Source organism: Lepisosteus platostomus, chromosome 2 (genome assembly GCF_059453375.1).
Source record: "Lepisosteus platostomus isolate fLepPlt1 chromosome 2, fLepPlt1.hap1, whole genome shotgun sequence".
In the NCBI taxonomy this organism is placed as follows: Eukaryota; Metazoa; Chordata; class Actinopteri; order Semionotiformes; family Lepisosteidae; genus Lepisosteus; species Lepisosteus platostomus.
Genome location: NC_142612.1, coordinates 59,565,128 through 59,592,160, shown reverse-complemented (window position 1 = coordinate 59,592,160; position 27,033 = coordinate 59,565,128). Strand labels below are relative to the sequence as shown.

At 39.6% G+C, this 27,033-nt stretch overlaps 2 protein-coding genes across 8 annotated transcripts in view; both read right to left on the bottom strand.

Moving 5' to 3' along the window:
- The window catches only part of arhgef4 (Rho guanine nucleotide exchange factor 4), a 139,621-nt gene extending 138,971 nt beyond the window's left edge, over positions 1-650 (bottom strand). For 2 of the 6 annotated variants that reach the window (XM_088610252.1, XM_088610261.1), the window contains exon 1: positions 102-617. In XM_088610252.1, the coding sequence (XP_088466378.1) occupies positions 102-302 (201 nt within the window). In that variant the 5' untranslated portion in view covers positions 303-617. Of the gene's footprint in view, positions 1-101 lie in introns of all 6 variants that reach the window. The other 4 variants (XM_088610332.1, XM_088610243.1, XM_088610315.1 and 1 more) reach the window with 4 other exon arrangements.
- A 2,519-nt stretch (positions 651-3,169) lies between these two features.
- Positions 3,170-26,366, bottom strand: amer3 (APC membrane recruitment protein 3). Of its 2 annotated transcripts, XM_088610201.1 has the most exons (4): positions 25,826-26,365; positions 25,202-25,370; positions 19,810-22,734; positions 3,170-7,113 (listed from the first exon to the last, which is right to left on the bottom strand). In XM_088610201.1, exon 3 carries the CDS (start codon positions 22,710-22,712, stop codon positions 19,821-19,823), a length of 2,892 nt encoding a protein of 963 aa, XP_088466327.1. In that variant the 5' UTR covers positions 22,713-22,734; positions 25,202-25,370; positions 25,826-26,365; the 3' UTR covers positions 3,170-7,113; positions 19,810-19,820. The 2 variants fall into 2 exon arrangements, with proteins under 2 accessions (XP_088466327.1, XP_088466334.1); XM_088610208.1 differs by lacking the exon at positions 25,202-25,370 and having other exon boundaries at positions 25,826-26,366.
- Between the last annotated feature and the right edge of the window lie 667 nt (positions 26,367-27,033).

Below are 27,033 nucleotides of genomic sequence, written 5' to 3'. Positions count from 1 at the left end.
CATCGTAACTAAACTGCACTCTGAAATGTTAAGGTGCACACGTGAAGCCGTACCAACCCTCAGCCTCTCAGGAAACGTAGAGAGTTTTGTTCATTTCCTACCTGACAGAGCTGTAACACGGTCCAGCAGAGGATGTACGCCGACAAAGTAAATTTCGCTTTCATGTAGCGCTCGGGTAAGCAGGTGAGATGCATCTGCACCTCGTCCAGCCGCAGGTCTCCTTGGTCCTCCCCGCTCGCACCTGAGCCGCTTTCTTCAGCAGGTGACGCGGTGAAAGCGTTGTTGTTGTTGTTGTTATCCATTTCCCACCCCCCCGCAACAAAGTTTTCAATACTACATAATTTCGCATTGATCTTCGGCCTGTTATGACTGAGCTGTTATTTCGCTAGTTCACGGACTTTTAAAAACGTCCGAATGGTGTCTCCCGAAATACTGCCATATAAACAAAACTTCTCGCCTGTTTCATTAAAACTAATAAGCTCTGAGTGCCGTTTGGTTTTAAAATAGCTCCCTGAAAGACGCTGTCGTGTGTGTGTACAGCACAAGAGACAAATATAGTCCTGGCTTCACACTCCAGCTGAGCGGTTCCAGCCTGCCGTTGCCAAAAAAAAAAGCCGATAGTCATTCCTCTCCGGCTGACACTGAGAATGAGGCGCTGGAGATGTGCGCGGCTATCAGGCCAGGGACGCACTGGAGAAACGCTTTTGATTACCTCATGGATTAACATTTGTGACCGAGGACCAAAATGTGCGCACAACTGACCTTCTTGAATATATACGATATACTGTAATGAGCTCAGCTGTGTGTAAAACATATGCCATTACTGAATTATCTTTAAGAGAACTGCTCTATTGAAGTAGGTAGTTTATATACTGTTTGCGACCTTTAAGTGAACAGTATGGGAAAAGGTTACAAATGAGAGGTTGTAATTCTGCCATTTTTTCAATGAATATTATCACAGTATCTCTAGAGCTTCAAGAAACAAATTACACTGGCAAATCAGTGTGATGAACACTTAGACCAGAGGTCCTGCAAGGTTGGTGTGTTTATAAGTTTTCAGTCTAGAATTTCTCTTAACAACCATAATAAGCCTAGTATTGGTTTAACTGAGCCAGTTTAACAAGTCCTCCCAGCTCTTCAGTTGTTGGTGTTAAAGAAATGTGGCAAATCTGTGGTCTGACCACTCAGGACCTGGACTGGGACCCCTGAATTAGTGAATGACGATACTGCGACTTTCCCCCTAAAACCTTAGGAACTTATTTTCAAGGGACTTATGTACATCATGAATGCAGCTCTTCAGTGATACTTCATGCAAAAACCCTGTCCTCCTTTGTCATCTTACAGATGCTGCATTTCAGAATGTCTCTTGTCAGTTGCTGGCTCTGAGATAGACCGCACTGCCTTCCATCGAGCTTCCCCAAAAAACTTTTTAATCTGTTCCTGCTGGCAATAGTCATCGCTGTCTATCATCAGCATCTTATGATAAATGCGGTATGTATAGGTTTTGAATTAGACCTGGTTTAAATCAATACTTTCCCTCTCCTGCCCCACATAAACAAACCCAGAAACTAATAGTGATTTTATGTGTGCTGGAGATTTCTGGCTTCTACAACTCTAGTAATGGGTTTCTAATCTTCAGGATTCAACCCAAATCTTGATTCTATCCACGTCTTAACTCTTGCAAATGTTTTTTTTTTTTCACAGTGAGTGTGTACTTTTGCTTTGGACACGAGCTGCAGGTGCTTGGAGCCTATACACATGACTGCTCCAGTGTGCCGCACAAGACTCGGCCAGCACACAGCTCCCTTCTAGCCCACTCATCCGACCGAGGGCAGCTGTGAGAAAACAACTCACTTCATTGTTTCCTTTGTCTCTCTGCAGCTGTCCTTCCCCGGACTGAGCAGAATCTCTTTGGACCACCAGATCATTGATATTTAATGCACGTTTTGTTTCACCTACCCACTTAGGATGTGATTCATATCCAGTTTTCAGTTTGTTGTTCTTCTGTTGCTTGCTCTGTATTTAATGAATGCTGTCTCTGCATGCTGTGTTATGGAGGAGTCAGTCATTAATGGTATGAAAATATAGTTCCCACCAATGAAACAAATATAGCAACAGAATCTGAGCTCCCAGACTGATTGCAGACTCATTACTGCATCGTCAGTAATAGACCCGACATCATCCTAGTGAGAGCTGAGCAGAGCAACTGTCTCGTAAAGCCACAAACACCTATCCTATAGTACTGTGCACAGTACCGGAAACAGCAAGGGGAGAAACTCACATACATTCAGGAACATGATATCTTTAAAGAGATGTAGGTGGCTTACAGACACAAACGCAATGAAAATGCTGCTTACATCTACTTGTGTGGCTCTCCCTGTCCCTGTTGGGATTCAATCCTGGTCGCCTGCTGGCTCTGAGAATGCACAGCAGCACTCCCTGATCAGTGGATAACTCTGCCACACCAAAAGGAATGGTCCTATACCATGAGAGAAATCTGCATGGCACCAGTGACAAGTGTGGCTCTGCTCTGCCCCTGCCAAGATTCAATCACAGTCACTAGCAGGCCCAGAACAACAAAGCGCCACTCTAGAAACGTCTAGTTACAGTATCTAAACTGAAACATTAGCCAGGTCTGCTGTTGCCTTCAGGGACACCCTAGAGGTACTTGAACTAAGAAATTCCCTGCACCACAAGACCAGGTCTTCTATCACAGCAGAGTTTTATACAGTACTGTCTACATTTCGGGGGGGTGGTATCACTTCTATAAGTTGTGCAGTGGATGAGGCCTGTTACACATGAAGGCAGTGTCTCTCATACTGCAGTGCAGTGGCACATTGTTGTATGCCGTCCAGATATTTTTGAGAAAACAGAGCACTTCGTTTAAGTGGACCTTACAGGAATTGAACCTACAGCCCTGGAGCTAGCACTGTGCTCCAGCCTTCTAAGTTAACAGCTCTTCTCAAATGAATAGAGAGGTGTTACTGATGCTGAAGATCAGGGTACTGTGTTAACCCTGATTGGGTTTCTCCTGTGATGAACTCTCTTCCTGTTCTGTGCCTGCTGATTAAAATAGAACAGAAAAAATGTGAGGTCATTCTTTCCAATACTTTCCATGCTTGGAGTACAAGATAAACAGAGGTAGGAAAGTATAATGAAGAGAGAGCCATGGAATTAGAAAGATTTTAATTTTTCACAAGACAAGTAACTTACAAGAAGCTTGCAAAAATGATATAAAACAGAAAAAAGAGTCAGGTGTTTTCGTTTATAAATATTGCACAAAAATCACAAAACGCCTCACTCATTCTAAAATGTACAAATTGACCAATAGCAGAAGACATACTGTATTTAACTTAAAAAAGTCATGCATGCAACATCAACAGTTTCATTTTCACAAAAATATTTTTAAAAATGTATTAGATTTTCACCTTCTTGCCAAGAGATGCGTTTAAAGGCTACTAGTTATGCTAAACATCCATGTTTTATTGGATGGAAAATAACTCACTATTCATTTGACCAATGAAGTCCTGAGTTAATGTTTGTAACTTGCCCTTTGTTTAACCAACATATCTGAACTTCACTACCAAAACTTAAAATCCTGCCAAAATTAAAAATCACAACAAGTACCTTTTAAGTTATTTAAAGAAATTACAATTTTACAAATTCATTTTCCTTTAAAGTTATCCCACAAAAATAACACCTTTGGAATTGGCTCATTCTGTATGTCAGTTACCATGATGTCACATCCGGAGTTTTTGAATAGTCTTTTTTTCACCTGTAAAAAACATTCTGTCAACGTTGTAGTTAGATTTATGCTATGTGTATTAAATAGTTTAACATACTGTAGCATGACTATAGTCTTAGTAATTGCCATACTCTATTAACACTGATTGATGAATAATAACTATTTTATATTTATTACTGTTATACAGTATACCACATTACCAGAACCCCTAATTACAGGTTGGTCCACTAACAAAGGCAATAGTATCAGCAACTTATGTACAAAGAGACAGATAACCATTCAGTAGTCCTCTCATAAAAAGGGAAATCTACCATCAGCTGTTTTGACTCAGTGCTTCTTGGCAAAATTGACTAAATTCCATTTCCTTTTGGCGTTTTTTGTATCCACAATCACTGTCTGTAGCCCTTGTCTGAATGGACACATTAGCCAGGTCTGATGTTACATTCAGGCACACCCTAGAGGTACGTGTGTTAACAGTCATGTCAGCTCTTGTGAGATAGTTTACATTGGGCTTCTTGCCCATAGCAAAGCACATTAAGGAAAATGGTCTGCCATTATTTCACAGTCCCCAAGAATCATGGGATTTATAGTGTGCTGGGCCATTTCCACTAAATTTGGACACGGTAGGTTGCTTGGAAACATTATATTCTCTCATATTTTATGAGACTGGGCAGAACAGTAATAGATTGTGAGGTACTGTATGTTTTCAAGGGTCTAACACTCATTCTGAATATAGAGTACTCTATTCCTTTCATCTCAGGCAGCACCAGCACTTCAGCTGACTACTAGGATTACAGAATTAATGCTACAGTACATTATAATGCAAATATAATAAAAGGAGGAATGTTAGTCTTAGACCCTTTGTTCGCATAAGTTTCAGTAACCTTTGAAGTTTGTATTGCAGAAGATGGGCCTTAAAATACCTTATATGTGCAAATGTTTTTTCTACTCATACTGCAGCACTAGTGATCATTAAAGTAGGATAAGAATCTGCAATGCAATGTAAACAAAGTCTGGTGGTATGTTTCACTGCTGAGAGCTGGAACGACGTGGCTAAACCTGAAATCTAAAACCAAGAGATCATTTCTTGCCTGTCGTTGGCAAAAGAGTATTTTTTTCTCTGCTGTTAAAGATATTTAAGGTAGCCAATGTTCTCCTATAAGGAATACAACTCCTTATATTGTGCTTCTAAAGGAAAACAAGGTTTTCAGCCGACCTGTAGAAACAGAAAACACTTTGCACTACCTGAGTTGAGCAGAGCTGCCAAGCTGCCCGGTACTATTCTGCAACTTCCGTGCCCAATGTACTGACATGACAACTGTAGAGATTAATTTGGAGCACTATATGGTGCGCAAGTAGCTCATTGGTAGACATATCAGTGTCGCTGAGCCAAGAGCACTGTGTGAATGGAGCAGACTCAGGGTGGCACACTACATTCATTTTACAATCAGCTATAAAAAAGACTAGCTGCTTCTGGAGGAAACAATAAGAATTCAATGGCATTCTTTAGTTTCATGGGCTTGACTACCACAAAATAAAACATTTACACACAGAGTCAATGGTAACATGAGACGTTCTGAAAATGTGGATCTTTTCTTAACTACAGTATTCTGTTCAGTCACTGGTTTGCAATGTTGTTAAGTTAAAATAACATGCAACGTAACAAATATCATTGAAAAAGGAACAGTTTAAAATACAGTTCTAAAATCTATAGAATAATTAATATAATCAATATATTGATTTTATTTTTTTATTTTATATTTTTATTTTTTTAGCATTACATTCAAATTCAAATTCAAATCCCCTGTTTTGTGTCTGAGAACAAGATTAGGGGTTTTACCTCAGTTGTGCATTTAAAGGAACACAGAGTATTTTTTTTTCCATTCAGAACTTTCGTGTTACTTAAAAGGACCTACAGTACTGTACCTTATTTTTGTGCACATATTTAAATGTTATCATCACAGATTTCATTCAAATTGCAGCATAATTCAGACATTCTACAAGTTCTATTATTTATTTTATTTTTTTAAGTAAAGGGGCTGAGGTGATTAATAATGCCTGAGATATGTTGAGGAAGTGCTGTAACAGGGCAACTACAGTACCTTTTCTTTGTCAGCGGGCCTAGTATTAGGTGACAAAATTGCCATTAAACATGAATAGAAGCTTTGCATTCTGGGATGTTTTAAAAATGAGACTTCTAATAAACATTCCATTAGCATAATTTATCATACGAAAACAAAAATGTGTATGTATTCATGACTGGTATCAGAGCCTGTAAATTCCCCCATGATACAAATTAAGGCTAAGATGATATACACAAAAACTCATTTGATCTTTTAATTTATTCTCATGCAAACCATGAAACAAGTAACCACTTATAGAAGCTCATTGGTTTAGATAAATCAGATTATTCATGCTGTAAAATGCAGCTTAGTTCTTTCCTCATCAATACATTGGTCATTTTAGAGAACAAATGCACTTGGAAAACGGTCTTCAGCATTTGATAAAAGGCTTCTTGATTTTCAATTAAAAAAAACTGGCATCTTCACTGACATAGAATAGTTTGAAAATTCAGCTTGTGCATTATTAACAGAATTTACATTTGAAGACAATATTATAAATATTTAAAACTGGACAAACAGGCCACACAACACCCCAAATACAATGTGTTTTGCACAGGAAGTGACTACTGTGGTTTTGGGGTTCCAGATGTTTGAAGAGGCACAGCTGAGATGCAGAATGTTTGCACCCATGTACGCAATATCATGGGTTAAGAATTTGATCCTGAGCTGCTGACTTCGGACAATTAATCTGTAGAAGCTCCAGATTTGTATTATATGTCTGCTGCTGTATGCACACATTCACATCCAGTGTAAGTCCTAAATCCATGCATCTACACATGTGTTCTTTGCACATAAACAAAAATCAATAGTCAAATATGGTGTCCTTGGAGCTCTGAGTCAAATATTTTAAACATCAAGAGCTTGAAAGGTCTTGAAAAAATGTAACAGAGTACAAAAAATGATAAAACATATACACCTTACAAATCATTGGGGAAAAAAAGGAGTTGAAGGAAGTGGAGATATATAAGACAATGTTGTGGAGTTTAATATTACGTTTCGTTTGGGCAAAATGAGTGTCTTGAAAGCTGAAAAATAGGTCCTTTTCTCTAAACACCAAGACTTCATACCTGAGTGGCAGCACTGTTGAAGTCTCAAAAGCTTGAAAGACCACAAAAGAAAAGATCTTAGGCAGAGGCAAAAGGAGTAAAATGATCTGGGAGGCAGAACAGTCCTGACATGTACTGTGGTGGCCACCTTGCCTTCAGCAGAAGCATATCATTGCCATATCACAACTTCCCTGGAGCACTGCAAAGATGAATACAAGACAAAAACACAAAACAGAGAAATCCGTTATCATTTTGCATTTATTCATCGCAAAGATCCAATAATCACACTTGTCGTTTCCTGAATCTTTCATAGGAATCCCCCCTCTAAATAAGATGTGTAGGATCGCCTGTTTCTTCAGAACACTATATTTCAGTTCCTTTCATTTCAAGTTGATCTCTACAAATAATACCTCCGAAATACTAGAACTGTTTGAAAAGGAGATAAGCTTCACAAAAGGTGCTCTGTTTATATACAGCACATTCCTTTCATTATATCATTCAGATTTTGCCAAATAAAAACACCCTCTTCTTTACAGAGATCTCAAGTCAGAGCGTCATGAGGCACTGATTTTTGACAGGAGCTCTCAGACTACTCTGTCTCTCATCTGCTCCAGCATTTAGGCTAAAGTTTGCAGCTGGCCTTTTGTGCCTTGAAAGACTGCCCTTCCTGAGATGGAATCCTTCCAAACCAGTGCTGACAAAAACAAACTTTGAATGCAGGGATTTCAGCTTGTGGTGATTATGAGAATGTTTCTTTTCTCCACCGTGCCTTTTGAGACACTCAGTGAATACAGTATACAGTATATACACAAGAAATCACCCTCAATACTGGCACAGTGTCCTCCAATATGCAATAAATGTTATGCATGGCTGAGTCATTCTTTCATTATTGGCTTATCATGTGTAAGATTCTAGCTCTCAGAAACCCCCAAAATACAAATACTTGATTTTTTTAAATGTTTTTTTTTATTATTTCACTAATACCACAACAGCAAAAGAAGCCATAAAAGATGAAGAAAAAATTCTCTCAGATAAAAATAGGAAACGTCAGGTGATGAAAAGGAAGTGGCACAAAAAATATTTACCTCAGGAGTTCATTAAAGAAGAAATAAAACAACATGTCTTGACATGAGCAACATGAACAAAACCACAGAGGAGGAAGGAGTGTTACATGTACTAGAAGCATTTCATCCATCCATCCATTTTTAAACTACTTCAAACCAGTGAAACCTGTCCCAGCAAGCAACGGGTGCAAGGACGGGACACCACGTCATCGCTCGCTATACACACGCACTTAAACCAGGGCCAATTTTCCCAGAAATCCATTAACCTCCCAGTGTGTCTTTGGACTGTGGGAGGAAACTGGAGCACCAGGAAGAAACCCACACAAACGCAGGGAGAATTTACAAACTCCAGGCAGATAACACCCTTGAATGCCACAGCGCTGCAAGACAGCAATGCTAGCCACCATGGCACCCACTAGAAGCACTACAGATAAACCAAATTCCAGGGCCAGATGGTGTTCTACCACTTGCACTTTAAGAAACAAGAGAAGACATTGATAGGTCATTAATACAGCTCTCCCAACAGCCACTTAACATAGACATAACACCCACTATTAGACAAGTGCTAATGTAGTGCCCATCCATAAAAAACAAGACAAAACTGAATTAAGTAAATATAGACCAATCCTATGGAACCAACAATTAGAACTCAACCAGCGAGTCATCTGGTATGGCAATAGGATTCTAGGAGATAGTCACTATGGATTAATAAAAGCAGAGTTTTCTTAACAAATTTGATAGTGTCCATAAAAAAGTAACAGCCAAATGTGATACAAACAGATAAATTAATGTGCTGTTTTTTAAAACTTTCAGTAGGCTTTACTACTGAATACTCAAATTTCAGGCAATAGGAATTCAAGGAAATGCAGGCATTGAAACTAAGAACTGTTTTTTGAATAGATAAACAGTACAGATCAGCAGTGGATGGTCAAACTGAGATGTCCTTAGTGGAATAGCACAGAGTAGTCTTCAACTCTTATCCAAAACACAGATACAAAAATATGAGGATTAGCAAACACTGTAAAAGCTTTAAAAGAAAAACGATGCAGATAGCAAAACCAGGAGCTGTAATGAATATTAAAAGGGACACATTGAGTTTGAAGAATGAAAGTATGAAAACAAAAATATTTAATTTAAAGGTTTTTTATGCTGACACCTTACCTTCATTTTCTAAACACTGAGGAGAAGCAAAAAAACAAACAATATTGGGATATATATTTAAAAGTGTAGAATTTAAATAAAAAATATGTTATGTTAAAATTGTACAATACACTAATATGATCTCCTTTAGAATGTCATTTACTGTTTTGGTCAATGTATTATAAAAATATATTGTGAGGCTCGAAACAAATACAGTCCTTGGCTCAAAGAAATGTCTGTCCCACACTGACAAGCTAATAACTGCCTTTTAAATAAGACCTTTTAACTTTGATCAGATAAGACTGTGAGGAGACCTGATCCAAGAATTCAAAGTCCTCAAAGGAATTGACAAATCCATCCCAAATATGTGTTTCAGACTCAAAAATGAAACACAAACCAGAGGATACCAGTGGAAACTATAGGGAAGCACAGTTAAAATTGAAAACGGGAGATTTTTCTTTACACATAGGGTTGTGGGAGCAGTAAACTAGCCATCTGGTTATGTTATTGAAGCTGATATCCTGTCTTCTTTTAAGAAGTGGATGGATTAGACTTATTAGACTATTTGAAATAATGTTTGGTGAATTATTGAACTGCACCCTGAAAGCTGCCGCATTGATAATAAAGAAAGATATCATTTCAGACTGAAATTTGAAAAAATGAAGAATTGCAGGAGACCTTGTTCAGTCTTGTCTGGACAAATACCACCAAGACATACAGTACAAGCAGATACTGCCATCTTGAGACTCAGAGAGTCTATTACACTGCTTCAGGGTGACAACTGCCAAGATGCACTTCCAGCACAGTCATTGCTCACTGATTGCAGTATTCCCTCTATAAAATCAGAAAGCTTCCACTCTCAGCCCTAAAAAACTTAACAATTAAGCTAATTATTGATATAGAATGATCAATTTAACACTTTTCAAAGATCTTCATCTCTTATTCTGGGCCACAGGGACTGAAGTTGTGCACCTGCACCGCTGTGCAGACATTTCAGGTATTGCTAAATCCTGATCTGTGCTCTGTAGTACAAAAAGTCATTTTTTAATTTTATAGTTGCGTAGGAAAGTGCAAATTATTCTAATTTGACTGTCCTGATTAGGTTTGATTTTGAAGGAGCACATTACCAATAGCAATTGAATATAATATTAAATAAAAACAATATATTTAAATATAGTTTTTAAATCATGGAAAATATCAATTAAAACATTGCATACAACAAGTAGTATTTTCTGAAAATAGGTAAACATAGGAAGGATCTGAATACTTTTACAAGGCACTGTCAATGTATATTCACACAGAAAAAAGTTTAGTCACATCAAAGGAAAAGCTAAAACAGAAAAGTTAAAGTTGGAATTCTATGTAGAATCCAAACTCTTCTCCAATCTCCAAAAAAACTCCACTCACTTTCTGTAGAACTGAAATGTTTGAAATGCCTTTTTGTTCTGGAATCAGTCCAAGAGAAGAGCAATCAAATGTGTGGTGGAAATATAATACTGGGTGGTTTTAGACAAAGATACACTGCCAAAATGCTTTGATCTTATTAATTTTATCATGCTGCAAGTATAATAAAATAAAAGCCATTATGGTTGACATCTCTGAAATATCTGAGAACAATGAGAAAAGTTATTTATTGCCATATCTGTCTATTGCATGCTACAACAGCTACAGCAACCAGCCCTGAATACATTATAGTTCTGAATTACAAGCGCAATAAATCTTTATTATGATGGGTTTCACAGAAAGCCAAGAACAGATTCTAGAACACAATCCAATAACATCATCGTCTGAGGTATGATCTCACTGAACTTTAAGAGAAATCAGCGTGAATCCCAGCAGATGCTTGACGTTCAGTTCTGTGCAGAGAGAATGCAGAGAAAGAACTGGAAATTGATTAAATCCAATTTCTCACTAAAACCTAAAAGAAAACAGCATATTTTGTCCAAAATGTTTAAAAGAAATGAAGATGTTTGAATTTTTTTTTCTGGAATCTGTCCAGAGAAGAGCAACCAAAAAGAGCAAAGAGCATTCCAGGCCTTCAGGGAAAACCTACACAGACTGAAGAAGCAGAATATCTGAAGTCTTGAACAGAGGAGGATACAAGGGGACCTCATACAAATACTACCACTCTCAAAGTCATCGCAGTAGACTCAGAATGGACTTCAGAATCAAAAGTAAAACACAAACCAGAGGACACAGGTGGGAACTATGGAGTGCATTTAAAACTGAGAACAGGAGGCATTTCTTTAGCAAAATAGATATGAGAGTGTGGAACGAGCTAACCAGCCGTGTTGACAAGGTGATGTCTTGGCTTTTTCAAGAAAGTGCTGGATGAGATATTTGGATTTATTTGATTAATTTGCCACATTACAAACAAAATCTATTTGTGTTTGATGTTAGATAAAGTTTAAACTGTAAACTTTATATGAGCATCAATACAGTTGACCTTTCTGAAAATGTTAATTTGAGTGGGTACACATTTGTGTCAGCTAGGATGTGTGACAAAGACTGGAAGCCTTTAATCAATAGGGTGCACTTTATTAATATATCCAATAGAGGGAGCATTTTCTTCATGTTTTCAGCTCAATTGCTCAAATCATTGTGCTTTGAAGAAAGGTTGGATTTTATTTAGAAATGAAACAAAAGGCTTTTTTAACAAAACTGTCTGCTTTGTGACTGGCAGACTGCAACGATAACTACCATGATGAGAGTGGCTACACCCTAACCTTTGCAGAAAGAGACCCCTTTCTGGTACTGTGTGTTTATTGACTAAGATAAATATGTATGAATCAATAAAGATCAAGAAGGAGATAGGATCTTTAAACCTAAACAACTGACAATTGGGCACATCAGTATTTTAAGCAAATGCAATGACAAAATATACCTAATCAATGACAAGATCTATAGAAAGCACACTCACTGAATGGTACTAATTTTACTTTCATTACTTGTTCTGTAGCTGTATACATTATGCATAAATCTAAGACAATGATTGGTTTGAATGGTAAAAAAATAAACTGAATTCTATTTTGAAAAAGAATTAAAGCAATTACAGAAAAACTAAAGCAGGAAGTTAATCTTTTCTGCACCTGTGTTTTGCGTGTTTGGTCCATTGTTGCTAAGGCAGAGACCCTGAGGCAGGTAACATTTCAGAAATCAAGAACAGACTTCAGATGGCTTCAGATTTTCTGAACTCCCATGGCCACCCTGCAGCAAACCACCTGTCACTGCTCTGTCACTGTGAGCTCAGGGCCAAACAGTTCTCTAGTGCCCTATATGTGCTCACTCTAAACCTTTCCTTGCATTTCAGAGTGAAGTTGTGTTGCTGTTTGAGTGAAATACCCTGAAAGTGAAAAGAGACACCAGATAAGGTCTCTGATGAGCTCTCTGATATAAACAGTTCGGCCACCTTCTCAAGTACAGACATTGCTATGTTTTGTATTATGTTTTCACCAATTGCAATAGTGACCACAGTGAGATCTGCTAAAATCATTAAACAAGTTTATTCGGCTGCTAGTACTTATAGTAATTCAGCCAGGGATCTCATTCAGCCATTTCATTAAAGAACTCAGTCTATTGGCTGTGATAACATGGCTGCATGGCTTGTTCCATACACTGACAAATCTTAGTGTAAAACATTTTGAATGACAAACCTTAAATCACTGTAGTTTTTAGGACTAAAATGGTTCAGTGCTTTTAGCCCATCAGTGTAGTGATTGTCATTTCAAAGACAGGAAAGTATCTGTCAGCAAGCTTTTTTTGCAATGTCATGACAATTCAGGAGTGAAGTCAACATAAACATCTCTGTGCTTATAGGTAATTTCTAGGAACTTTTTGTTTCCGATCTTATGATCCACAAACAGAAACTAAGGGGAGGTGCTTAAACTGAGAATAGGAGGCACTTCTTCACACAAAGAAGAGAATTAGGTAAGAGATCACTTTATTAGCCATATACAATTTCTTGTATTAGGAGCTTGTCTTTTCCCATACCCCAACTTGCTCTCCATGAGGCACACAGACAGGGAGAGAAGCTTGGCGTCAGAGAGCAGAGTCAGCTATTTATATGGCACCCCTGAAGCAGTTGGGGTTAAGGGCCTTGCTCAGGGGCCCAATGGAGTAGAATTCCTCTGTCAGCCATGGGATACGAACCGGCAACCTTCCAGCCACAGGCACAGACCCACCACACCGCCCATTAATTAACCTCTTTATCATTGTTATAAATGTTATAAATCAGAAAAGACAGGACTCTTAATACAGATCCTAGCTACTCCAAAAAGTTGATCATTCGTCCCTTATTGGAACTTTGTTTTCTGTTTTCATGAGGTGTACACTCTACACCTCATGCATAAAGGTGACTGGTATGAAGTGAGTCCCTTTACTTACAATGTGTCTATGTCTGAATGTACCTCATATTTGTCTACAAGGGCAAGAGCTTGTGCAATTCAGATATTAGAACAGATATCTATAGATATAGAATTCAGTCAGGTCAATGTGTAACAGGATAACAGAAAACAACCACCATTCTGGTCAATACAAAAAAATTAATGCTTTTTGTTTAATTAATGCTCAATACAAAAATGCTACATTTATAAATACGCAGAAACAGTTTTGGTGTTCTACGTCAGCATGTGAATACTAAACAAAAGCAGAAGTGACTTGACACAAAGTGGATTTGGTGTTTTTGACACCAATCGTGTATAATATACAATAGCATTATGCTTGATTCTAGCTCCCAAAACAGGTAAAAGTAAGAGAGTATGAAATCCCATGGACACAAACCTTAAATTTTTAAACTAGGTGGCCATTTGACCATCAATACAGAAAGCTGTTTATGAGACCAGAAGAGAAGATGGTTTGGGCTGCCTCTCTGCAAATGAAACTAAATGCCCTTGCCTGTGACCTTGAACTACAGAGTGTGACAGAGTGCACCGGGGCCTGCCATTTAATCTTTAGCCCATGTTCGGTTTAACCCTCCTCCATACACAAAGGGTTGGAAGAGAGCTGGTTTCCGTGGAAACAGAGCTGGCCCAAGGATCTCTGAGGTGTAGATTAATATTGTAGCAGCAGATACTGGGAAAGGAACAAATCTGTCTGACACAATGCTGAAATCCCTTTACCCTACACACAGTTTTCACAGATTACATAGCTAATTGCCTGTCAGCACTATCATTTTTCCATGAAATTTGCTTTCTGGAGCTTTCTGTGTGACTGGCTAATTATATTCAGTGATGTCCTTATTCTTTCCAGGCTATGTGGTTTCCTAATTACAGATCTCTCCAAGCAATAAATCTGTCTCTGCTTCATAAACATACTGGTTTTCACTCTTTTACAGAGGCAAGTCCAGCAAAGATGGTGTGATGTGGGTGCCGTTTACATACAAATGATTATGGTTGAAAACAGATCTTTTAGTGTTAGTAAAGAGAGTGTATTTTCTGTTGCAAACTGAATTGCTTTACCAGTTGCAAATGCTAAGCTTTAGTCCTTCCTGCAAATTCTTATTCTTATCATACATTATTATTATTGTGTTATATATTGGCTGATACACGTTGGCCTTTATACTGTACATTAAAAACACTCTTGTGGAAAGGAAGTAGTTAAAGCCAAACTTTGTAACATGCATTTGTAGTGAATGAATTACAAAGCTCAAATTTGCACCCAGGGTAAGAGTTTTCAATTGAGAACATTTAAAAGGTTTCATTTTTACTTGTCAGAACTTTTCAGGATTGCACTTGAAATTCTTTAAAATGATCATATCTCCTGCCTAGTTTACCAGCCTTCATTTTCTCTTTCACTCTAAAAGAAACCATTTATTCTGAGGCCATCAGCAAATGAGGCTCCTTAAAATGGTAGGGAAGACTACATAGAAGGACCCTCCCTTTTATACTGGAAAACCACTCAGCTGTCAACAAATTTGGATTGATTTTCTTCTGTGCTACAGTCACTACCTGAGTATAATTCAACACAGCCCTTGTGGAAGGCTTGATCTTCAGTCCAAATGCTGTGTGGTTTTGTTTACATCCACACCCGTACCTGGTTGTCTTCAAAATAAATACTTTGATCTGACATAGCTCGGGGCTCTGTCATTGTGTTTAGGCACTGAGCCCCTTGAGTCCTGTTATCCCTGGGTATTCCTGGTTCCTATTTTCCATAGTGTTGCCTTGTTTAAATTACTGACTTCTGTTGTGTTTTTGCACCAGATTACCCTTTGGCTTGCCCCCTCTCTGTATTAATTTGGCTTTGACCCTGCTTGTGATTATGACACATTCTTCTGGATTTGCCCTTAGTGCTCTGGACTGTTTACGTCTCCTCCACCCACTTTGACTCCCACTTGCTCAACCACGGATTTATATGCCCCGCCGGCTTCACAACCATCTCTGCCTGCTACGCCACCGTACCACCTGTGAGCTGAGCTTTCTCAGTTCTCCTGTCAGGGAGTCTCCAGTTAGCCACAGAATCATGTCTGTCTGCAGGTGTGGTTACTAGGCTCGCCAGTCAGCAAGCTGCAAGTCCCCAGAGTGCATGTTCCCCATGTCCTCCGGCCTCAGTAATGCGCAGCTCTGGGCATTCCCTGTGTGCTGCCTGTGGGCTCCCCAACTCCCACTTGGGTAGTTTGACATTACACCAATCACATAAAATAAGGTTGTGAATACCACTGTTTCTACTCCATCGTTTTTTCTTACTCAGAAATTTAAAATGAATTAAAGGGGTATGAAGTGATTTATTATAATCAAGACTTTGCTGATGCTGTTCTTCCTAAACTGAATGTGAACCAGCAGATAATACAGCATCAGCAAAATGGTCCAGGGGCACTATTATAAAAGAAAAAGAACCCTTGGCATGAGGTACGATAACCACAGACAGCAGTTTCCCTGTGGGTGAAGATGTACTAGAAGTTATTACAAGGCCCAGTCAACACAGGCTGACATGAAGAATCTTGTGTAAATCTTGTTTGTGTCACTGGAGTGGAACATACTGGCGTTTTTTAATAGGTCTCAGGGCTCATACATACTGTATGTCCAACAATTGCATACCCTGTGAAACGAAGTAGAAATCAAGCCAGACTGCCATTTTCATACAGACTGGGAGAAGCTAACAGACTCACCTTGGGGTTTAAAATCAAATGTGGATTCATCTCCTTTATTTCTTTATAATTGCTCTTTATACTGGTGTGCATAACTTTCCCCCCACCCCACACTGCTGCTGTCTTCTCTATTCATTTGGAGCAGGATAAAAAGATCTCTTAACGTTTGTTCTGTTTCATTGCCAGGTCTGTTTGAGAAATAAGAGAAGTTAATTGTACTATCCTCTCATGTTGAGTCAGGTATTTGCAAAGGATCAGGTTTGGAAGTGTTGTGAAAATAAAAATCTGAAAACCAGAGCTCAGAAAAAACATCCTCGAGAGAAAAATACTCCCTGACAGTTGAAGCCTGCAGATATTTATCAGACTGGGTGATACCCCTTATTTTAAAAAAAGGCGAAGTAAAAAGTGGAGTCTGAAACGTCAATAGTGATATGTTTAAATCTGTCCCTTTAAGATTACCATGGCGGACAAATCAAATTAACCCCATATAAAGCATAATGGATTAAGCAAAAGTCATCAAAACAGCAGGTGGTCTGATGGTATGTGACAGATCAATCATTTTCTTGCAATTAGGGACTTAAAATAGAAGAACACAAGCAGTGCAGTTTCCCCTAGGACCTTGGCTTCAATCTAATAGAAAGCACTTACAAGCCTGTCCTGGCAGACTCTGACAGCTAAAGGTCCATCTGTCTCACAGTAGAATTACCTGAACATGACAGCAATGGAAGACAAAAGACAGGCCAAGGAAATGGAGTGGATCCATGCTGCAATAAATGCAGCACAAAAGAATCTCTGTCTAGGCCACATTTAAGGAGAAAGAAGATCAACTCAGGGATAAATGGGGTTCAAAATTTGAATGTCTGAGACACAAGGATTGCATGAAAGCTGCGATGACCTTCTGATTGGAAATCACCTGATCCATTTGAAAAATAAAAGTATTTCTCCAAGTACTTCAACACACAAAGTAGTCACATTTACGCCTTTTCAGGAAAAGGCAGTCCCTTAAGCCTCAGAATGTATCTAATTGCTCTTCTCTGAACTGATTCAGTGTTTCTAAGTTTTGTGTCTGGTGAGGATCTACAGTACCAGATTCCTGGCTCCATCACTATTTCGATCTTCGCTATTGCAGAATTACAATTCTGTCGCTCCACCAGACCAGACTGATGTTCTTCAAGACAGTGTTTGGAATTTACTAACACAAAGTAATAAACACTGTGCACAAGGCCAATGTCTGGATTCCGAGTTTTGATTGCTCTCTGTGCTCCTCTACAGAAAACAACCATTCAGCTCATTAATTCTGATTCTAATGCACCCAGTCACTGAACAGCAAATTGCAAACCACCAGAGTCAAAATCACATCTGAAATATACAAGATGTGTGCAGCCTATTCAAATCTGGAACATGACAAGCTGACAAGACACCCAGGGTATTGATGGCAGGTTTGGGCAAAGAAATTCCAAAGGGATCTCTCCTTCATTTCTTCAGGAATAATTTCAATGCTAATTGATTACTTAAATAACCAGCTTTCCTTCTTCTTAATGGGGTCAAAGTTATTTTAAAACTGGATTTCAATCCTCACAGAGAGCAGAAGTTTTCTATTTATGGCACAGGCTCAAAATTTAACACAAATAAGAGTGAGTGGAAGATGACAGTTTTAATTTCCAATGAAAACTCTTCATTTACTAATACGGTGAAGGATTGTAAGTTAGAATTGATCTTTTATTACATTAAGTAGAAAAACGTAGGTCATGACTCCAATAAAACATACAATACAATGTCTTCAGAAAGCCCAAAGAGACAGCGAATCAGTAGCTTGCATTGATTACTTTCCACTAGTAATCAGAAGTACTAGAAAGTACTTCTCAGACACAGGAGCAGAAAGGATTTCTGCTGTCATTGCACTCAGTCCTACATGTCAGTATCCTCACATTTCAATCCTCCTCACTTCCATTGCTGTGAACAATTTCGAAGCAAAACAACCTCAACTAAATGTGGCTGTTTTATGTTTTCCCAAAGTCGAGCAGGACAGAATATACTGTAAAATATACCCTCTGTATTTTATTCTAAAAATAGAGTGTTGTGAATGTACAAAATGCTGACAAACAACTGCACAAAAATAATAACCTTATTTCAGAGTAAACTTTTATTACAGTATATACTTTTCTGCAGTTATTCACATTCTGTCAGAGGAATTTATTAAAATTACATAATATTCTCAATTTTACATTTCTGCAGGTTTGTTTCTCTAAGGTGTTCCAGTGTAACACTATATGCAAGTACCTTAGACACTTGTAAGCAGCATTTGGGAAAAGACTAGTGAGGTGAAGTGTTAAATATTCTGCAATATGCTGATGTCAGCTTACATTATTTTCTGCTTTTCCCTGGACACCTCACTACTAAAGACAGGTGCCAGCTGGTTAGCCTTCGAAAACCTGTCAACACTCAGGCATTGCGTCGTAATTTAGGACTATAGAATAAGCACAATTAGAAATGATGTGCAGCAAAACAGCCAGAACATCCTGTATATGAAACTATCGTATAAACTTTAAGTATAAACTTAATTGTTAAATTTCCTCTCAGAGCAAAATAAAAAAAATATTATTTTTGCCTAATATCTCAAGTGCATAGTACAAGTCAAGCATTTTACAGACAGTGTATTGTCTGAAAGCAGGGACGGATGGTTTGAAGTACAGGAAGTAAATTATAAATTCTCTAAACACTCTCTTATTAATTAAAGCGTTATTAAAACAAAAAGACATTGTTTCAATTCTGTAATACCAAAAGAAAAAAGAACAGGCTTTATGTTTGCTGAGACTATGTAGGGCCTTGCTAATGTCATAATGTAGAATTCTGACATAAACTGTACAGTGTATACATGAAACTTCAATATCATAAAAACATAATTAGCAAGCGGCATCACAAGTGATTTAACTACTAAAGGGACTTAATGCTACCTTTCAGCCTGAGCCAAGTCACAAGACTGTGACCAGGATTCTCCACTAGTGGAATACAATTGGACAAACACCTCCAAAGGCTTTCTTTAGTAATGGACATTAGTTGTCCTTGGTTCTCTCAAGTCTCAGAGACCGCCTTCGCCTCCTAGACACTTGCAGGAAGTGTTGTCTGTGAGGTATGCAGCTCTCCTTCGATCAGTGCTGAACCTCTGGTACAGGGAGGAGTTACCTGTGATGTGTTAAAAGGAATGGCTCAAAGATGGGCGGACTGAAGAGTCTACTTGCACTTCCTCATTCTTCCCTGTGTGCAGCTGTGGAGTTTGTAGCTGTGAGTCAAGATGTAAATAACACAACTGGCTACTCCATAAGCGGTGAGTATAACCGAAATAACTGGTGGTTCCACGTTGTTAAAATATTTCACATACAAAAATGTTGGTCAGTGGTAACCCAAAGATTTAAAATTGTGTAATTCTGTGTCCAAACCACATGCAGGATATATTCTTCTGGCATCTCCATGTACAGAGAGAGAATCACATGCTACGGTCGTTAAATGATTTTGCTGGATTGGAAGAAGGCTAAACTGTCACACGTTTCTCTTACCATGGAAAACAAATGTTCAGTTACAAAAAAAATCAATGTTTTGAAGTACAACTCACCTGCTTCAGTTCTACATTCTTCTATTCTGCTCTTCCTTCTTCTCTTCCAACAAAACATACCCATGAGGTCCATCTACATTTGCCACAGACCTGCGGTGTCTCCTAGCCTTCTCCACCTGCCCCTTTGCACTGTCCTCTCCGAATTGTCCAGTCCTGTGCTGCTGGCCATTGCTGATCTCAGAATAGGCATTTTTGGAGATGGGAAGGTATGTGGGTCTGTGGGGCTGACCTGCGCTCATTTCACTATGGAAGATGGATCTGGATTTCTCTGAACAGGGACTTCTGTAAGTTTCTAAAACAAGTTCATCAGAGCTGTTAGTTGTGACAAGTCCTATTTCTAATTCACCAGCATCCCATGGAAAAGGTGCTTCTTGAACACTGCAATCATCCTGTGGCATGGTGGCTGTATCATTCTCTCCATTTTTGATACTATGGTGGTAACATGGACTGTCAAGGGATTTTCCCTTCTTTGCATTGCAAGCACCTAGGCTTTTCTTGGGTTTTAGAAACCTGTGGTTCTGTTCATTGTCCTTCTCTGAGCTTGAGTCTTTCATTTCTTTGCTACTTATGCATTCAACAAATTGAAGAAAGAAGGGCTCATTTTCCTGAAGCTCCTTGTCTTGACAACCACTAATCGTCAGGGCAGACATCTGGCCCACACATTTCTCCAGGAGGTTCATGAGGTTGACCTCATCCCCTTTTCTGGATGGGCTGCTGGGGGGTTCGAAAAATCCCAGTGGCAGTGAAGGACAGGTCCCTCTAATGTCAAGAGATATTGACTTGTGGAAGCCATCAGTTGCACAGTTGAGCACTTCTGTGGTTTTGACTTGTTCTATGAAAGATAAACAGGAGGCACACAAATGCAGATCCTTTGAGCTGTGCTTCAGGGAAATTTTGCAGGACTCACAGAGAGACTCCTTTTTAATAGCCAACAGGATTATAGCATTTGTACCTGAGCCTGGTGATGAAGCTATTTTTGTCTCCTTATTAAGGAAGTAAGACTGATCCTCACTGAAACATTTGAAACACCTACTATTAGTGGGAGTTTCAGGCTTGCTTTCTCCATGACCTTTAGTAATATTACATTCAGACAAAGCAGATGTTTTATCTTTATTAAGCATGGGGGGGACAACTCCAGAAATGGGAGTATAATTTTGCAAGCAGATAGGCCTTTCTTTGGCAGAATTCCTCCTCGAATCACAATTATCTGTCCAATCCTGCTTCTCTGGCACTTTCTGTGTATCTGGAGAAATTGCCTTTACATTCAGACTCCCATCGCTTCCCAGTACCTCAGACCCACTACACACTGTTTCTGATGGGCTGAACTTTTCTGCTTTCTGTCTGAGCCAGTTAACAATCCCCATTGCCAAGGAAATTTCGGTGTCACAAAGCTTTAGCAGGCATTCCTTACCCTTCCAGTTGCTCTGTAGGAGTTCCTGGCTGATAATATCCAAAGCCAGAGGTGGAGCGAGGTTTTCTTCTGCACCGACATGAAAGCTATGCATAGACAGAGGAAGCTCACTGGAAAGACCTAAAATGCTCTCTGTTACGCTCATGTTGTCATCAAAGATTGGAGTCATCCCTGACTCATTGGGGTCATAGAACAGCTCATACAGTGCGTCACCACTGTAGCTATCTCTTGGAAACCTGGTGGAGCTGCAAGGTGTTAGAGAACCCTTGCTATTATCCTCTTGTCCTGGGCTGAGTGAATCATAGTAGCCTTCATCACTCGTGGAGATGGATTCCTGGTTGTCGCTCTTTGGTGTTGCCATATCAGCATTCATATCCACCTGCTCCTGCTCAGACGGAGTAGGAAGGCTAGCAGGGGACGACGCATTTGGTTTTTCACTTGCTGATTTAGTGGGAGTGGATTTCATTGGGTTCAGCTTCCTACCTTCAATCCTACGGTTCTGGTGCAACAGGAAGGCGTTGCCCATGCTGCCCCACTGTCCTAGGAAGTCCATGACCTCCGTTTGGGCAGGAGATGCCAGCTGCTCGATGCCTCCCTGGAATGACCCCCCCACTGGGCTCGGCTTCCTCGGTTCACAGATGTCTTTGTCGGGGTCCCTTCTCTGTTCCATCTCCAGGGGGACGTTCTGTTCATCATCAGCAAATATTTCCCCACAGCCTGTTTGGGAATCAAAGCTCTTTAGGGATGCCACATCTTCACAAAGATTACTACAGCACTCATTAGACGAGTCTGATGGGGGGTCGCTGTTGGGGTACTCCTGTGAAGCTGAGCACCCAGAAGAACACTCCTTATGCTTTTGGTGTCTTCTTGACCCTTTTGAGTTGACCTCTGCTCTGCTGCTCTCGTGAGGCAAAGCACCCGGAGAGTTGGCTTTTTCGTGCTTGTTCCTCTTCATCCCAAATAGATCTCTGAACGCTTTCCTTGGCTTCCTCAATGAGATCCTCTTCTTGGGAATGGACTTAGCAATGGATGGCACAAAGGGCACTTGAGGCACAAAGTTCCTATAGTCGATTATTTGCCGTCCGCAACTGGAAGTGCTGCGGTTTTCTTGCAGCTCCCTGCTACCTTCAGCAGAGATTCCAAACCCAGAGAAACTGACACTGCTAACCAGCCTTCCTCTCCCCTGAGCAGAGAGGGTTAGTCCTCCCTCAGTGCTCCCTGCTTCTTGTGTTCCCTGCAGTCCCACTCCCGCCACGCAGTCATGGGTCTTGCTTTTCTTCACGGATCTTCCCTGGACCCAGTCCTGGGAGCATCCTTCAGAAGGATCTGCAGAGAAAGTGTCTTGTCCTGACCTGCTGCTGGCTGCACTGCTGGGCAAGGGGGTGCACAACAAGCCATGGTCATCCTCACCCAACTGGATGTCCACTATGGTGTTGATCTGACCCTCAGGAACCGGTAGGCTGCTTCTTCTAAGGTTCTTTCTCAGCTCCATGGTGGCACCTCAATGGGTATTTCTGTAATGAAAAAAGAGCACAGCTGCTGTATTTGTGCACTTTTACACATATCATAATGACTTAACATCTTATGTCATCATTAACCAAACAGCTTTATATCATACAGTGTCATGGGAAGCCTGAGCCTACCGGCAAGCAACAAGCGCAAGGCAGGGTACACCCTGGACATGCAGGGCAAGTGCAAGACAATCATATATGGGGTAAATTTGGAGGCCACGGTAAAGGCTGAGGGGGGGAATTTGGCCCGGCCACCGGGATAACTGGGATCTGTAATGACCACTGAGAGTCAGCACCTCAGTTTATCATCTCATCTGAAAGATGGCGCACACTACAGTATAATGTCCCTGCCACTATACCGGGGCATTAGGACCAACACAGCCCGCAGGGTGGGTACTCCCCACTGATCCCACTAACACCACATCCAGCAGCAACCATAGCTTCCCAGGAGGTCCCCCAACCAGGTACTGACCAGGATCAACCCTGCTTAGCTTCAGTGGGTAGCCAGTTGAGAGCTGCAGGGTGATATGGCTGCTAGCTCTTAACAGCTTATTTCCATTAATAATATTATACACTCCTCATTCTGATTATTAGTGCTTCTTAAACTTCAGGTACACAGGTTTGTAACTTGAAAGTTTGTTTTGATGGAAAACCATTGAGATAATCCTAATAAAGAATTAAAAGGACTAATATAATATTTTTTTCTGTGATGGTGTGTCTATGGTAAAGAGGAGCACCCAACTGAAATCAGGAATATAATGTCAACTAAAACGATATTTTGTCTTTTGTTTGTAATTTACCACAATGGAAAGAAGCAAAAGTAATTATTTGAATACTTTATTTTTCCTAATAACTTACTTTGTTAAAAAAACAGGATCAATTTCCAATTCCAACATGATCAATTTTGGTTCACAAGTCAATATTAATTACAGTATGACTTGCATAGACACACATCCACTATTATGGTAAATAACTCCTACATCACTGGTTTGTGAAATTTGTTGCTTCAGAGGAACATCTATTTTCTTAATCTTAGTAACACAGCTTGGTAATATGACAGTCACATGAATGCAATCTTATTTTAGTAACCAATTTATAGAGGTCGAGGAGATGCTTGTACTAATTGGTTACTCTCTGCCAAATAGGCTAGATCAGCTGAATGGCATCTTATTATTTGGAACCTTATTATTTTTTATGTGTTTGCAAAGCTAACATTTCTTTGTATCTAAGAATGTTGGAGTTGCATTCCATTGTACAAATCATAAAATATAAATAAACATATTCAGACTAGATCTCAACCACTTAGATTAGAAAAACTCCAAACATTGAAATGTAAAATCTCAGCAAAAGCTGTTGCGCACCACACTGAACCTTACAGGAAAGAATGCAGCCAGTACACATTGAGGAATGTACAGTATTTCGGTATATTGTTGAAATGGTTTGTTAGAAAGCCTATAATACGCGCTGACCTGGTAATTCTAAAGGTCGCTGCAAAATATCAACACGTCTTGAGTCATTTGTTCTTTCAAAGAATTTTCAAATGTGTGTCTGTTGGCCTTAGCTGATTTAGTCACGCATATGTTAACGCCCAGGAAAATGAGTACAAAACAATTAATCGACTCGTAAAACGTCTTCGAAACTCTTTCGCGTAATTAATGCTTGGATTATTTTAAAAAAGTATTTACGTCTATTTTACACTCGCTTAAAATATTTAAAATCACGATCAGCTTCTCATCGTGGTACACTCCCCGATGTGATGTTGTTCTCGTGTTGGAAAAGATTATGAAAAGAGTATGTCCGTAATTTAGCGCTAGAATTCCACAATCAGCACTTCGGCTAGTTCCCCCGCCTCCGGCTCTCACACTTTCGCATTCAGAGCACATCTCTGCAGCCCCTGAACAGACACCGTTCAGGGCGATTCTCATTACCAATAAATATGGCGAAAATGAAAAAGAAATAAATTGTTTACTTACTAAAAACAGGTCAGGAATAATTACAAACAATCTTAACACTTAAGAGGTCTACGTCACATATGAATAATACATTATTCTCAAGGCAACAACACATTGTTTTAAACACCAGCTACCCATAAATTGCGGTACTGTCAAACAGGCATACTGTACCGTAGACTGTGTGGCATGCCATTACAAATTAATTATTGAAGCCATACGTATACCCATTACAATTTTGGATAAGGAAAATGGTTTAAGACGTTGTTGCAGTTACAGTGCTTTCCCCAAATCCAGCGCTTTCAAAACAACAGATGGTATAATTGAGGAAAAACACCCTTTATTTTTTGCTATCATTTCAAGAAGATTTCCCTCTGGGTTTGTCTGTAAGGAATATCCCGCAAAATCATTAATAATACATGATGCCTGCATATAACAGCAGTAACAAGCAGAGATACGGTACCTCACTAATATAAATCAAGCAAACCGTTTAAAAAGCCGATATCCTAGGGTATGCTTACCTGTTTTTAAAGGATGTGATTCTGGGGCACCATTGTAAACCTGAACTGGTTACTATAGAGATGGTTCTCCTCTCTCTCAGTCTGCACGGTGCACTTACAAGCTAGAGCACCATTCCAATGGCAGGAAACATCTTTCTTAACGTCTCCCAGTAACAAGGACGAACTTGCACTGGGGGAAAAAAGGGTTCAGAACAACACGTCAGGCGGGCCATTTAACCACGCAGACCCAAGGTTTTGTTTTTAAACTGACAAGGCTACCAATAATATTATATGTAGCTATACATTTATAATATTATGTTAACGCTGCTTAATGATCAATCCGCTATTGCACATAGTATTGTAGAATAAACAACATCGTAGTGCGGTTTGGTTACATTACAATGCTGATGACATACAGTAGGTTTCACCAATTTCATACATACGGTATATATACCGTGCGTGAACTGTACATCCGAGCTATGTAACTACCAGGTAATACCGTATCGTTTAACGCACATTTTCGTATAAAATATAGGTGAAAAAACACCCCTTACCTGTTCCAATTTAAAAATGAATTTAAAAATAGTTTTCCTTTAAAATCTAGGAAAAAGGAGTGGGGGAAAAATGTAAGAAAACAAGCCTTACCTGTTTCAGCATCTTGTGAGAGCCGAATCCCGTGCCTGCCACTGGAATGCACTCGCTCTCATCTCTCGCAATACGAGGGGAATAGATATCCCAGCAACCACTGGCTCGGAATGCTAATAACGCAGCCAACCTGTTCATTAGTCCTGGAATGCGGGAGGCAAATTCACAGCAGCAACAGGATAGAAAGGCTGTTCGCACGTTCGTTTTGTAGGGATTCAGTGTGGCGTGCACAGCTTTGCTCCTGCCGCTCTTCTAGCATGACTGCGCGTATTTTACTTGTATTCCGTAAAAATAATGCTGGGGGAGGCGGGTCGCGTGGCGGTTAGCGCGAATGCATAGCACCTCTTGTGTTCTGGGTGCGAACTTTGTGTGTGGAGTTTGCACGGTCTCAGTGCATATGTTGTCTGGGTTTCCTGACTTCCTTCCACCTTGCAATTGGCATCTATAATTTACACACACACACACCCACCTCACCGCAAGAGCAGAAAGTACCCCTGCCTTTTGCCCTGTGCTTGTGGCACTTTGCAAATGAAAATACAAAGGCACTCTTTCAATTTTGTATTGGTATTACAGTATTTTAAAAGGATTGTACCTTCAAACAACTTCGTGAATAATAGAAAATGACAAGTGCATGTCGAAACATTTTGCTGCATCACATTTCATGTCTACCAGACATTAGTTCCTGTTTCACCTCCACTAATACTACTTGTTGTATGATGGATAATTGATAGATTTGCATTTATATCTGTTATTTTGAACATTAACCAATCCTGTACATTGGTTCGTTTGCAAACTGAACAAGTACTGTAGCTTGTAGGTTTCCAAAGTAACAGTTTAACCTGTAAATTGGTTATAACCAGCTTCCCCAATAAACCATAACATCCACACTTTTTATTGAGTCAATGAGTCATGTTTATATACTGAGCATCAGAAATTCTCATTACTTATATCTGTAACAAATTCCAGAATGATCAGGGAAATTACTGTCAATTTTAACAGGCGGACTGACATTTGACCTTTTAATTCAACTGTTTAATGTTTGTCCTGAATGAGGTTGATCTGGAGACCCCCTGCTGTGGAGAGTTAGCCTGCTAGCACGTGGTCACTGCTGGAATCAATACAAGTTCATAGATCTGCAGCACATTCTTTGCACCAGATTGAAAACTGTCTGGTGGGGTAAGTAGTGTAATGAATACGCCCCTGCGCAT

Bases quoted from the DNA above. Each gene is read 5' to 3' on its own strand.
- amer3 (XM_088610208.1), bottom strand. From the start codon at position 22,712: ATGGAGCTGAGAAAGAACCTTAGAAGAAGCAGCCTACCGGTTCCTGAG.